General features: G+C 43.3%; 1 protein-coding gene across 4 annotated transcripts; it reads right to left on the bottom strand.

Moving 5' to 3' along the window:
• Nucleotides 1-4,102: 4,102 nt before the first annotated feature.
• mospd1 (motile sperm domain containing 1) lies at nt 4,103-12,653 on the bottom strand. 4 transcript variants are annotated; one of them, XM_004073575.5, is made up of 6 exons: nt 12,479-12,653; nt 8,370-8,673; nt 8,220-8,295; nt 7,908-8,140; nt 5,628-5,789; nt 4,103-4,561 (listed from the first exon to the last, which is right to left on the bottom strand). In XM_004073575.5, the coding sequence occupies exons 2-6, from the start codon at nt 8,521-8,523 to the stop codon at nt 4,530-4,532; spliced, it is 657 nt and encodes a 218-aa protein (XP_004073623.1). In that variant the 5' UTR covers nt 8,524-8,673; nt 12,479-12,653; the 3' UTR covers nt 4,103-4,529. The 4 variants fall into 4 exon arrangements, with proteins under 4 accessions (XP_004073623.1, XP_011478819.1, XP_078810507.1 ...); XM_011480517.4 differs by having other exon boundaries at nt 5,628-5,792; XM_078954381.1 differs by having other exon boundaries at nt 12,484-12,623.
• Nucleotides 12,654-14,171: the final 1,518 nt, after the last annotated feature.

Here is a 14,171-nt window from a genome sequence, read left to right on the forward strand (position 1 = left end):
TGTAATTTTCAGCTCCCACTGGGTTCTGCTCAGCCAGAAATCAACCTGATTGGCTGAAGTGTTGAAGGCTGCAGAGCTCTAATCCTGCAGAAAAGGCCAAACGTGTTTGGAAAGTTTGCCTAGCAACAAATGATCTTTAATTTTTATCGGCCATTTTTTTTTTTTTTAATTTAGAGAAACACATTTGGCTGTGTCAAATATCTATAGTTCAGATTAATCTAATCGTAGTTGGGATCTAAACATCTGCTCTCAGAAGGTTCAGGTTTTCCATCTTGCCTAAATTGAAGGATGGGTTTTAAACTGTTAGGTCTCACCTCAGCCTGACAAAGCTCTCTTGTCGAGTATGGAGGGATTTTTATGCACACAAAACTAAGTTGCGAATAAAAATATTTGCTTTCAGTTTTGTTTTTGCTTTTCAAACAAATGTTGCGTTGTGTGTCATCTCACTTTTTTTCCTATCTTTGATTTTGCTCACATTTTTATTTAACCTTTAAGCAGTAAAGTCCCATTGAGATTAAAAACCTCTTTTCCAATGGAGTCCTGGCCAAGAGGCAGCACATTTCACAGTACATAAAAACAAACATCATTAAAACCACATGCATCATAAAAAGTTGTTTGTTGCACATCATTGTTTCAGTCTCTGATGCTTTGAGCTTGTTCTTAAAAACATTTAAAGATGCCAGTTCAGTTAGTTTCCAGTCTTTCTGCAGCATATTCCAGGCAAAAGGAGCAGAGTGGACAAATACTTTTCCCAGCTCTGTGGGTCTTTAGATCTAAAGGAGGAAGATTCCACACTTCTCCTTGTGAATAAAGAACAAATGTAGGGAGGCAGTAATCCAAGCAAGGCCTTATAAATAAAGGTGGACCAATGTCCCTGCCTCCTGGTGACCAGAGAAGGTCATTGTACTCTTGCATACAAGTCACAATGATGTGTCATGGATCTACAGTTGCTAATGAACCTCAGGGAAGCATGATACATGGTGTCAACCTTTTTGAGACATGAAGATGAGGCATTCATGTACAGAATATCACCATAATCCAGCACAGATAAAAATGTTACAGCGACAAGACGCTTTTTTACTTCAAAAGAAAAACAATTAGTGAAAATAATGCCTCTTTTGAATCAGATGGAGGCCTGGAACATCCAACTACAGTAATAGAGATTTTACTGTTTCTACATTCAAAGCCAAAAACTATAATTGTTTGCAGATCGATTGTGACAAAATAACAGAAGCATTGAATCTTTCAAAGAGTACGCTCAGGTCTGTCAGGTCCAGGTGGATGTTGTAGGCTCAGGTCTGTCAGGTCCAGGTGGATGTTGTAGGCTCAGGTCTGTCAGCTCCAGGTGGATGTTGTAGGCTCAGGTCTGTCAGCTCCAGGTGGATGTTGTAGGCTCAGGTCTGTCAGGTCCAGGTGGATGTTGTAGGCTCAGGTCTGTCAACTCCAGGTGGATGTTGTAGGCTCAGGTCTGTCAGCTCCAGGTGGATGTTGTAGGCTCAGGTCTGTCAGCTCCAGGTGGATGTTGTAGGCTCAGGTCTGTCAGGTCCAAGTGGATGTTGTAGGCTCAGGTCTGTCAGCTCCAGGTGGATGTTGTAGGCTCAGGTCTGTCAGCTCCAGGTGGATGTTGTAGGCTCAGGTCTGTCAGCTCCAGGTGGATGTTGTAGGCTCAGGTCTGTCAGGTCCAGGTGGATGTTGTAGGCTCAGGTCTGTCAGCTCCAGGTGGATGTTGTAGGCTCAGGTCTGTCAGCTCCAGGTGGATGTTGTAGGCTCAGGTCTGTCAGGTCCAGGTGGATGTTGTAGGCTCGGGTCTGTCAGGTCCAGGTGGATGTTGTAGGCTCAGGTCTGTCAGGTCCAGGTGGATGTTGTAGGCTCAGGTCTGTCAGCTCCAGGTGGATGTTGTAAGCTCAGGTCTGTCAGCTCCAGGTGGATGTTGTAGGCTCAGGTCTGTCAGGTCCAAGTGGATGTTGTAGGCTCAAGTCTGTCAGCTCCAGGTGGATGTTGTAGGCTCGGGTCTGTCAGGTCCAGGTGGATGTTGTAGGCTCGGGTCTGTCAGGTCCAGGTGGATGTTGTAGGCTCAGGTCTGTCAGGTCCAGGTGGATGTTGTAGGCTCAGGTCTGTCAGCTCCAGGTGGATGTTGTAGGCTCAGGCCTGTCAGCTCCAGGTGGATGTTGTAGGCTCAGGCCTGTTAGCTCCAGGTGGATGTTGTAGGCTCAGGTCTGTCAGGTCCAGGTGGATGTTGTAGGCTCAGGTCTGTCAGGTCCAGGTGGATGTTGTAGGCTCAGGTCTGTCAGGTCCAGGTGGATGTTGTAGGCTCGGGTCTGTCAGGTCCAGGTGGATGTTGTAGGCTCGGGTCTGTCAGGTCCAGGTGGATGTTGTAGGCTCAGGTCTGTCAGGTCCAGGTGGATGTTGTAGGCTCAGGTCTGTCAGCTCCAGGTGGATGTTGTAAGCTCAGGTCTGTCAGCTCCAGGTGGATGTTGTAGGCTCAGGTCTGTCAGGTCCAAGTGGATGTTGTAGGCTCAAGTCTGTCAGCTCCAGGTGGATGTTGTAGGCTCGGGTCTGTCAGGTCCAAGTGGATGTTGTAGGCTCAAGTCTGTCAGCTCCAGGTGGATGTTGTAGGCTCGGGTCTGTCAGCTCCAGGTGGATGTTGTAGGCTCAGGCCTGTCAGCTCCAGGTGGATGTTGTAGGCTCAGGCCTGTTAGCTCCAGGTGGATGTTGTAGGCTCAGGTCTGTCAGGTCCAGGTGGATGTTGTAGGCTCAGGTCTGTCAGGTCCAGGTGGATGTTGTAGGCTCAGGTCTGTCAGGTCCAGGTGGATGTTGTAGGCTCGGGTCTGTCAGGTCCAGGTGGATGTTGTAGGCTCGGGTCTGTCAGGTCCAGGTGGATGTTGTAGGCTCAGGTCTGTCAGGTCCAGGTGGATGTTGTAGGCTCAGGTCTGTCAGCTCCAGGTGGATGTTGTAAGCTCAGGTCTGTCAGCTCCAGGTGGATGTTGTAGGCTCAGGTCTGTCAGGTCCAAGTGGATGTTGTAGGCTCAAGTCTGTCAGCTCCAGGTGGATGTTGTAGGCTCGGGTCTGTCAGGTCCAGGTGGATGTTGTAGGCTCGGGTCTGTCAGGTCCAGGTGGATGTTGTAGGCTCAGGTCTGTCAGGTCCAGGTGGATGTTGTAGGCTCAGGTCTGTCAGGTCCAGGTGGATGTTGTAGGCTCAGGTCTGTCAGGTCCAGGTGGATGTTGTAGGCTCAGGTCTGTCAGCTCCAGGTGGATGTTGTAGGCTCAGGTCTGTCAGCTCCAGGTGGATGTTGTAGGCTCAGGTCTGTCAGCTCCAGGTGGATGTTGTAGGCAGATGCAGTCATCAAATCTCAACAGCATTCATAGATCCACGTGTAAACAGTCCATAAAATATTGACTGCCAAGTTTAAAAAGATAAAATGATAAAAAAGATGCAATAAACATTTTAAAAAACTGCAAAAACACAGACAGACACTTAACAGACAAAAATCATGCTGCCATCTTGGATTCCTCGATGTAATTAACACATTTGAAGCAAAAAAAAGTTTTAATTCCTTGATTTTAGCAAGATGACTCAATGCATGCGAAAACATTTGTTTTGCCGACGCAAAAGTATTTTTTGAAAGCAAAAAAAAAAAAAAAAAAATTGAAAGCAAATATTTAATATTTTTGTGCAACATGGTGGCGTAAACATCACTCCATAGTCAAGTTCAGATGATCGGGATGGAGGCGAGGAGTCACTGCAGGAGGTCAGAGGAGTTCGTGAAGGAAGCCAAACTTCAGGACCTGAAGGATGGAGGTCCTCTGGCGTCCCCCCCTCAAGATAGTGGTGTCCAAATGGCTGGAGGAGAGTGAAAGATCCAACCTTCAGGGCCACCGTACTCCTTATTTTACATCCGTTCCTGCTCTGGATCAGGTGAGTTCTGTCAGTAGCTACAACAAAATGTTTGGAAAACGAGGGCAATGATGCTCAAGTATGGTAACCACGGCGACGGAGGAAGAGGACCTCTTCCAAACCATAACCTGCATTTCATTTTTTCCCCCCAAATTTTAACTTTTTAACCATCAGGGGGGAAAAAAACACTTAAAAAGTATACAACACTGCTGTACTGAAAGTTTATTAAACATATGATGTAGCATTGATATAGTAAGAATGGCGATCCACTCGTAAAGCTTTGTTTTTTTCTCTCTTAAAACGTTTCCACACGTGCAAATGACTGCACTCAGCTGTCAGTCTGCAGCGTGGAAGAGTCAAACATCCACATCATGAGGGTTACAGGTCAATACTATGACATCTTCATGGCTTTATGTACATTTTTTTTTTTTTTTTTTCCGGTCAACTTGGATCCTTCTGCTCTGGAAATCTGCTAAAAAAAAAAAAACGAACAAACAAACAAACACACAAAATCGTACGGACATTTGTAGTGACTCGTTGTGAAAACGATGGCGATCCTCCACGCTCCGCTCTGTAGCGGCTCCGGAGTAAAGAGTAAAAAAAATACATGGATCATCCTCCTCCTCGCTGCACTTCATGTTCGTAAGATAACCATCGTAAGAAGACCTGAAAAAAAAGTTTAAAAAAATCAAACTTCTCATAAAAATGTCCTGACTGAGGACGCGTCAATTTCTCTGGTTTAAGAAAACTGTCTTAGGCTCTTTGGCTGTGTTCAAACTGGAGGGCTGCTTACGTCACGCCAACGAACACGGCCTTCTTTTTCCAGATTTCAAGGATCGGTCTGCTGTATCCTTCTATGCTGTCATGACAACAATGGCGGACTGTGAAGTGCGACCTGGAGTTGGAGATAATTACACCTCCGAGTTTAAAAGTTAAATCAAATTAGCCAGGAAAATTTTGAGCTCCATGCTCCTCTGTGTTCCGGACTCACGGTCGCTAGGCGACAGGACATTCGCCGAAGTAACGGCTGGAACCATCTAGAGGCTAGACTCGTCCAAATTCACAGCCATCAACCTCCAGGCCAACCCGCTCCACGAAGGACGCGGCCCTCGAATTCGGACACAGCCGTTAGCTTCAGCTTGCGTGTTCTTTCAATTACCGTAACTCTTCAACTCTTTCAGCAGATTTCCGCAAATGCACAAAGGAAGTTTTGCGCCGATATGCCCAAAAGTGAAGTGATTAACGCTGATTCAGAAGTGGTGAAAAGCGGCTTGGCGCCGTTATGCGGCACGCAACCAACGCTCTTCTCCACTTCCAAATGACCTGATTGATGTTGATGGCGTTGAATAGTTGTGGTACATCTAAGAGCGACTCGGGTTTTACCCTTCAGCTCTTGTGTTGACAGTTCTTAGAATGGCCATGACGGCTGGCTCATACTTCCAAGACATTCGTAATCGCTCACGACGCAGTGGCCGCGCCGCCATCGGTCACGGAGGAAAACGTCTTTTTAACGTCTACTGAACAAGTTTACTGTGTAACAGTTGACTGCAACATGGAGAAACTTGTTTTTTTGCCGTTCTGCAGCATTTTGTTACTAACTTTCCATCTGCAAAGTGTTGTATCTTAACGTAAAGCCGTTTCACGTTAATTGTGTAAACGGTGGAAGAGTTACAGCAGTTTAAAGAGCGGGTGGTGTTTTTCTTTCAGCTGTGGTTAAAGGGTTAAAACTCACCCAGAACATAAGCAGCAACGAGTTTCTTGTTAACACTTAAGTGGAGGTAGACAGGCACTGTGGATTCTTGCTCCCCCAGCGTCGGGAGCATCAGAGCAGCGACGCACACCAGTCCCAGCAGCACCGACAGCAGACTGGGTCCTCCGGCGACGGCCTGGCTCTCTGCTGAACACAGAGGTGGGAGTGACTTCACCGCATTCGACTGTACATGGGACCTGGACCGAGTGTGTGTGACGTCACCCATGGAAAGGGTTTCCTTCCAGCTCCGACCAAATCAATGTTACGGTATTCAGTCGCCATATTTTCCCCCTCACAATATGAACTCCACAACGGTGGAGCCAGGCGTCGCCGGCATGCAGTGATTGGTACGAGTCAGCCTGAGTCTACGTTTCCACGGCAACCACTCTCGCCAATCAGGAGTGAGCTTGTTGGAATCCCACACCTCCATAAAACCTGTGAAGCGGGCACCGCCCACTTTTATTGAGGCGTCTGATTGGCCAGCTTATGACTTGAATTACTAGCATGCACAGCAGGAAAAATTAAATGATTAAAATCAAAATTCAATGGTCTTCATGTGTTACAACAAATCTAAAAAGATGCAAAAACTGTAGCTGCAGATCCCAACGAAGGTGTTTGGCTTCCGTTTCTTTCCATTCACAAACACTGAGAGCTCACAGGAAAAGAAATATGACGTCAAATGTTCTATATTTTCAGGTGTTACACAGATAAAAATGATAAAACAGCTCATTGTAACAGTAAATGTTCATACACAAAGCCTTCCTGCAAAATCTGATAAAAAATCTGCTGGGGGGGGGGGGGGGGCAATAAACAACTGCAACGCTGCACCAAACGGTTTTATGAAAATGAACCAACGGTAAAAAGCGTTCTGTGGTTGAGGCATTTTTAGTTCTGCCAACATATATCCATATATTTGATGTCAAAAATCAGTTTCTGAGAAAATGAGATGAAAACATTGACCTTTAAATCAATTGTGGGCGTTTGGCTCCATCTAGTGGTCACATTTATGTAGCATGCCGGGTTAAGTCAGATGAGATAAAGATACTTTATCGATCCCATCTTGGGAAATTTGGTTGTTACAGCGTCGGCGTTAGGCTCAAGATACAAACACACAACAATGGGTGGCAACACAGAAACAGAACAATCACTCAGAAAGAAACATCAGTGAAAAACAGTTGTGTTGCATGACAGCTCTGGAGAAAAACAGACAGATATTAAATGAGTTTATCTATTGCAAATGGATGACAAGTTATAGAGTCCAATGGAGTGAGGTAGGAATGATCTCCTGTAGCGATTGGTGTGACAGTGAAACTGCCTTAGCCTATTGGAGAAGGAGCTCCGCTGACCGTCAAGAACAGGATGGAGAGGATGCTCCGGATTATCCATGATGGATTTGAGCTTATTTAAAGTCCTCCTCTCCATCACAGCTTCAAACGTGTCCATACATCCGATTATGGAGCCAGCTCTTCTGATCAGACCACAGAAAAGAACAGAGTTCTGGCCACAACAGAATGGTAAAAAAAATCTAGAGCATCCTAAACCTAGGAAAAAATAAATTAAAATGAAACACTCATGCTTAACGGGAGTGGGGTCATCTGGACCCCACAAGACAGCACAGTAACTAACTAAATAACTGTTATTTAATAAATCAACTTAGACATTTCAAATGCTTTCTTTTTGAAAAATATTTTATATCGTTTTATCAGTTTGACAAGTTTGCTGTTGTTTTTTTTTTTTTTTTTATTATTTCTACCCATTTTTAAAGACATTTTATTTTTTTATTTTAGATGTTTCTTGAATCATCTTTGAAGTCCTGTTGTCATCGACTCCGGCGGTTAAGACTGAATCACTTCCTGATTGGGTTTCTCCTGGGATTTAACAGGGTTCAGGCTGAGCGAGAGTCGTCTGAGGAGCAGCACAGAGCATCACAGGGACCCGCACCTTTTCCGTTTCCCGCCTCTCTCTCTGGATAAGTCAGATGTCGAGAGTTTTGAAGCAACCCCTTTTCAAACGGATGGCGAGGAATGAGGAAGAAACCGAACGCTATTTTGATCCAGAGAGGAGGATCGGAGAGGGTGGAGGACTACAGACAGCCGGAGCTGAATAAGAAAAGATGAGGCGGTTTTCTGAGCAGAAGAAACGTTTAGGACTGTTTGGAGTGAAATGTTGGATAGCTTCCAGTGCGTGAGCGGTGCATTCATCTACCTGTTGGGCAGCATTCACGATGTGGTTGTTTTATAAACGGAAGCGGTGAGTTCCTACCTGTGGGAGGAGCAGCCTGCTCGTAGAATTCGCCGTCCGCTGTCGTCTCTTTTGTTCTGCGCTCCTCGTCGTGGCCCCGGAGGCTGGCGGGCTCCTGCGACGCCGAGGGACGCAGCGTGGCCGTCACCTCTTTGCGACCCAGCGCTTTGCGCTGGCTCTGCTCCGACACCTGGAGTCTGAACTTGTCGTAGACGCCGTAGTGGCACGCTCGCACATCCCTGTGCCGGATCACGCTGCGGAGAGTGCGACACAGGGACAACGTTTAAATCCACCAGATTATGATAGCGCCACCGCTTTGCAGAAAACACTCACATGTCAACGCAGCACTGTGGTTTGACGGCTCCTGTGGAATCTACCACACTGTATTTGTTTGGCGCCGTGCACAGCACTAAAAAACAAGGAAGAAGCTGGATTATTAGGAGTTCAAACATTCTACATTTGATTTCCCATCAGCTCACTGACCTTTAAACTTGAGGGCAAACTCATAGGGGTTGTAGAGGGTGAGGACCTGCTTGTGGGACGCCTGCTCGTCTGCGTAGAAGACGAGCTCGTTGGGAAACACGAACACGGGAAGGCTTCCTTCCACAAGCTCAGGCTGACGATGATGCTGCTGCATTGGCTCCAGCTGAGCTCTGGCCCCTCCCCGTCTTCTGGCTGCCTCAGGGGCCCCCGCTGCTCACCAGCTTCTGTCCGGCCGTTTAACGTCCCTTCAAATGGGTGGGGGGGGGAGGCGCTGCTCTCAGGTCCTCAGGGCCATGGCAGGAGGCTGAGGAGAAGCAGATATAAAGCAGGAGTAAACTTGTGGATTTAGTCTGTATATATGTTTAAACACCACAAAACACTTCAGTAAAGCTAAAATAAAACACACTTTTTTTTGTCTTTGTTTCCTTTAAAGTTGCACAGGTCTGTTCGTGTGACACACAGGGATTCACCGAAATGAAAATTTGAGGCCGACGCTGAGTAGAAATGAAGACGCCAGGCCAAATACAGAAAAGTAACCGAAGATCAAATGTGGAAGTTGAATTTTTCATTCTTTTTGGACTATTGCATAAATAGCCTGGAATATATTTGTGACATACTTTTCAAATAAAAAACACTTCATCGTTCCAGAATCCGTCTATAACCATTTTTGGTGTCTTTAACCTTTTCTTGGGGCATTAATTTCATGACATATTACCAGAATTAAGCTTCGAATTGCACTTCTGGGTATTTCTTTATTTTCATTTGTTTATTTGCCGTTGTGAATCAGAAGTAGACGAAAAAAACGCCCTTAGAGAAATCTTGTGGTTGTGACGTAGAAGTCGACGAGCTCCTGCACCGCTCCAATATTGCTCGCCAATTTAGGTCGTGCTGGGGGTGTGAGGGGGCTTTAAACTAGCGTGTGTAAGCAAGTTGATGACGGGAAGTAGGGGCAGGCTTACCCTTCAGCAACAGTCCTGACCACAACTCAGAGGGGAATTTCTAATGAACTACTTCCGCTCTGCAGAAACTATGTCCTAGAAAACCACACAGGTTTTTAGATTTTGGTTCAAAACGGCATCATCAAAATTAAAAGAAAAAAACTAATTTTACAATAGATCAATGGATATTTTGGAGTGGGACTGAAGAAAATGAGTCCTAATAAGGCAGATTTGTCAATAATAGTACTTTAGCTTCCAAATAAAAGGGAAAATAAGGACTTTTGAGACATCTTATACCGGTAATTGTTTTACACTTGAATCCGCTCTTGACAACTTGGCTCCACCTTTGCTGCAAACGCCGTCATTTTAAAGAAGATCATCGATGCACCTTTATTAACCGAACTTTGATTGTGTCATTTGATCGCCTGCCATCATTCTGTCTTACTTTAACCAACAGAATGTGCCTTTTTTTCTCCAATATTCCACCAAATATATTCCATGCATCCCTAGTAACGAATAGGTATTTACTTTGATGTGAAACTGGAAGACCAGAAGAAACGGAAGACACTTTGCTTTAAAAAAAATCCACCCTCCATCCCCCAGATAACAAAAGACTTAAAAATAATCATAAGATCTTCAAGATTTTATAAACACAATAATGGTGAACTAAAAGATCCTATCATTCAAAAAATTATGAGGTTCCATTTGTGCCAAAAATATCAAAATGTGTTTTTGCGTCTACTGTTATGTCTTTGGTCCATTGTCTATGTCCACTGATCGTGTTTTTGCGTCCACTGTCTATGCTTTGGGCTCATTGTCTATGTCTATTGAACGAGTTCATTTTACATTGGTTCATGTCTATGTATTACTAAGCAATATCTTCTGCATGCCCATGATTCTTTGATTATTACTTTGTATTAACTTTGTGATGTATATGCTTGCTTTATCCTTAAACTTTATCTTTGTCATTGTCCTTATCCCATGTCGTCTAACTACGGCGTCAGGAAGATCCTTAGCAACCGTTGCTAGTGTCGTTTGCTACGTCGTCTCGCCATGTCGTCAGGAAGATCCTTAGCAACCGTTGCTAGTGTCGTCTGCTACGTCGTTTCACGTGTCGTCAGGAAGATCCTTAGCAACCGTTGCTAGTGTCGTTTGCTACGTTCTTTCACCATGTCGTGTCCTTAGATCTTGCTGTATTTCAAATTTTGCAAAGGTCGTCAGAGAAGTCTTTTGTACGGTCGATAAATTGTTTCCCGTATTATCACGGAACAAAACACTTTAAAAAAAAAAAAACCTTTATTGACAATCCTGCAAACGCGCACTGCCAGAAAGGGGGGGGGGGGGGTACAGCGTACAACGGTTTCACGTTCCCGTTTAAAGTTATTTAGAGTATGGCTTTAATTTAATCTTGTGATGAAACTATTATTTCAAATTATTTTGAAAAATGACTGATCTTTATAAAATATGTTGTTACAAATCTGATGGATAAACGAGGATCAGACGGACTAATAAGAGCCTTATGTGGTCCCGAGTGCGCCATCTCATGGTCACATAAATAGATTAAAAAGAAAAGCTCAAAAACCAGTCAGTTTTCGACTGTTATATTCATAATTAGTGACTCGACCCACTAAAATTTGAGAAGGTAACTCATCAAAGATATTTTAAAGGCCTCCTTGCAAGGCCCCCGTAAATCGTTCAGCGGCAAAAAAAATAAATATTGCCATGGACTAATGACTTGAGGGTTTATTTCTGAACAAATACATTAAATCAACACCAATGTGTTTGTAATTTTATTATTAATAAATCAACCACGTTTTTCATGATCAGAACACAGCACATTCATAAATAGTCTTCGTAAAATGTTCATATTTATTATGTGTCATTCTCCGCGTTAAATAGAAGTAGTTCGCCTCCAGATCAGGTGGTGGCGGTAATGCGCCACTTTGTTTTCGTTTCAAGCGTTGTATGCATGCCCCCCCCCCCCCTTTCTGGCAATACGCGTTTGAGGGAATATCAAAATAAAGTTCATCTTAAAAACGTGTTGTCATGGTTAACCCTGACGTCTGCTTTGATAAACATTTCTTTTTCGTTCCGTGGTAGTACAGGAAAAAATTTACCGGCCTTACAAAGGACTTTTCTGACGACTTTGGCAAAATTTGAAAAACGAGAACATCTAACGACAAAACACGGGGAAACGTCGTAGCTAACGACAGTAGCAAACACCCTAGCTAACGACAGTAGCTAACGACAGTAGCTATCGACAGTAGCTATCGACAGTAGCTATCGACAGTAGCAACGGTTGCTAAGTCCTGACGACAAAGTGAGACGACCAAAGACATAGACAGTGGACACAAAAACAGATTTTTGGCACAAATGGAACCTCATAAAAAATGACATCAAAGGCGTTTTTTTTACATTAGATGCTAAATTGTCAACAATTTTAGTAAATATGTTATTTACCCTAATGATGACATTTAGATTTTTAAAATATCACATTCTGAAAGATGGATTTGGTTTAGAATAAAGATAAACATAAATTTACACCAAAAACAGAAAGCAAAACAAAAAAAAAGATGATTGTAGCTTTTATCCAACATTTATAATGTGTTTGTGATTTGCTTCCTATGATTTCACGCTCCTCTTCGGCAGTAAAATGAGGATTTTGCGTCAATGCAAATGCGCTCATTAGTACACAACAACAGGTCGGGGCGGCCGGTCACGTGTCACTTTGTTTACATGGTTACGCCGTTTGACTGTGACAAGTGTCGCAACACACTGATGTCTTCAAATACAGGTAAAAAGATAATCACAAATGGAATTTTATCAAAAATAAAGACATAGATTAGCTCTATTTTTTAAAAAAATTGATTTAATTCACCGTAAATACGTTTTATGTTAAAAACTACCATCATTGCAACTCTTGGAAATAAAAGAAAATTGTAATGCCAATAGGTTAAATAAATACTTTATATTAAAAAAATGAATACTGCATATTAAATATTTTGAATGTGTGTTGCAGAAATAACCCGTTTCCAATGTAAATCCACTTCTGTAGCTAGCGCTAGCCGGCTAGGAAAACCCCGGATAGCCAACGTTTCCCTCGCGCGCGGTCACCACGAACAATCCAACAATTTACGATTTTACCAGAAAGGCCGAAAAACAAAGATCTACCTTACTGTCAGCATACGAACTCCAGACAGATCTGAACTCTCGCAGAGGATCCCTGATCCCACCCGGTTGTTGTCTCTTTTCTTTGTGAATAATTAGTCTGCAGGCGCCGCGGTGCATGCTGGGACAGCTGACTACGTGCAGGCAGAAGATGCCCAGGCTTTCACGTGTTCTTGGTCTGAATGTGACAAAAACACAGGGAGAACGTGGTCAAAATAACACCATACGATATCTGTAGAGACGCACAATAAAGTTGCTTTTTAAAAAAAATGTATTGTAATTTTTAGCAGTGGCGTTTTCACAACATGAAAACCAAATGTGGGCCATAGAGGTCTAATGGTCTGGCCTTAGGTCCCAAAAGTACCTTAAAAGTGCCAGTGCAGAAAAAAAAAGCATACATAAATCCTGGGTCTGCTCAGTCTCTTGCGGGTTCATAGTGACCCACTTGGGTGCCCCTCTGTGCCCACTTGTTGGACAATGCCACTGATGGACGGGAAGGAAAATATGTAACACACACATCATGTGAAAGTCAAATATCCATATGACATTTTTGAGTCATAACTACAGTGTGTCAGTGGGACATCTGTCACATGCACGTAACACAAAAGTCATACGCGTGTTTTTGTTTCACGCTCACAAAGCAAACAGTCCAACAACTTGCGTTCAAAACACTTTTTTTTCAAGTGTGAGAAAAACTGTCATGAATGCAGCATATTTTGCTGTAAAAAAACAAACATCTCTGGATACAGATGCACAAGTCTGCCCCCTGCAGATGAAAATACTTCTCAACACCCCCAAAATGAGGTTTGGGAGTAAATTCGGCAGTTTCTGATGAAAACATTTTACCTGCAAAGCAAAATCAGAGAGGAGGTGAAGAAGATCACTACAAGCACACAGGGAGGATGTAACCAACAACCTTCTTTTGAGTAGCTTTTACAATTGGGACTAATACAGGTCATATTGTGACTTTCACAATATTTAGATGTGGCACAGATGCACATTTCAACGCAAATTCTTTATCTCAATGAGGGAGGGTAGTATTTGCTTAATACTACAAACACTGTGTTGCTTCTTCATCTCCTCAGTGATTATTTAACACTTTTAAAGCTTGCAGTCATTCTGGATTAGTTTAAGAGGAGGGTAAAGACGAATAAAGATGCAGGTGATTAGAACTGAGCTCAGAAACACAAACCTAAGCTGCTTTTTATACAAGAAACTGGACGCAAACTCTGAAACCTCACAGACTGACTTTGTGTCTGCTCTTCTAAAAATGTTCTATTACTATGATATTTTGCAGGTCTACTGGAAGTATTGTCATCAAACATAATGGACAAATTATTCATTTATTGATTAATTATCTTGTTTAGTGGCTTTATATTCATTTAAAATCATCATAATTGGCTAAATCAGTGATTTATGCACTTAGAATTTGTTAAAAATAATACATAATCAGTTCTTCAAGGCCCACTCTGATCATTAATTATGATTAAGCCATTTTTCGCCCAAATCAAAAAACACTTTTGTTTTTTCTGTGACATAGTTTCTGCAGAGCATCAGGAGTTCAGTAGAAACGTGCCTCTGAGTTGCGATCGGGACAGTCGTAAGCCCGCTCCTGCTTCCCATTGTAATGTGCAATAATGATTACTGAAAATGTTTAAATTACAATCAATAAGTTATTAATTTTCTTTACTTGATC

This window comes from Oryzias latipes, chromosome 10 (genome assembly GCF_053564925.1).
Source record: "Oryzias latipes strain Hd-rR chromosome 10, Olatipes_Hd-rR_3.1".
NCBI classification, from domain to species: domain Eukaryota; kingdom Metazoa; phylum Chordata; class Actinopteri; order Beloniformes; family Adrianichthyidae; genus Oryzias; species Oryzias latipes.

What these genes read in the sequence shown, in the direction of transcription:
- mospd1 (XM_011480517.4), bottom strand. Translation starts at nt 8,523, where the DNA reads ATGCAGCAGCATCATCGTCAGCCTGAGCTTGTGGAAGGAAGCCTTCCC. An exon ending in CCACAGTGCTGCGTTGACAT is followed by an intron (nt 8,141 to 8,219) that starts GTGAGTGTTTTC and finishes CACTCTCCGCAG; the next exon opens with CGTGATCCGGCACAGGGATG. An exon ending in GCAGGCTGCTCCTCCCACAG is followed by an intron (nt 5,793 to 7,907) that starts GTAGGAACTCAC and finishes CTCTGTGTTCAG; the next exon opens with CAGAGAGCCAGGCCGTCGCC.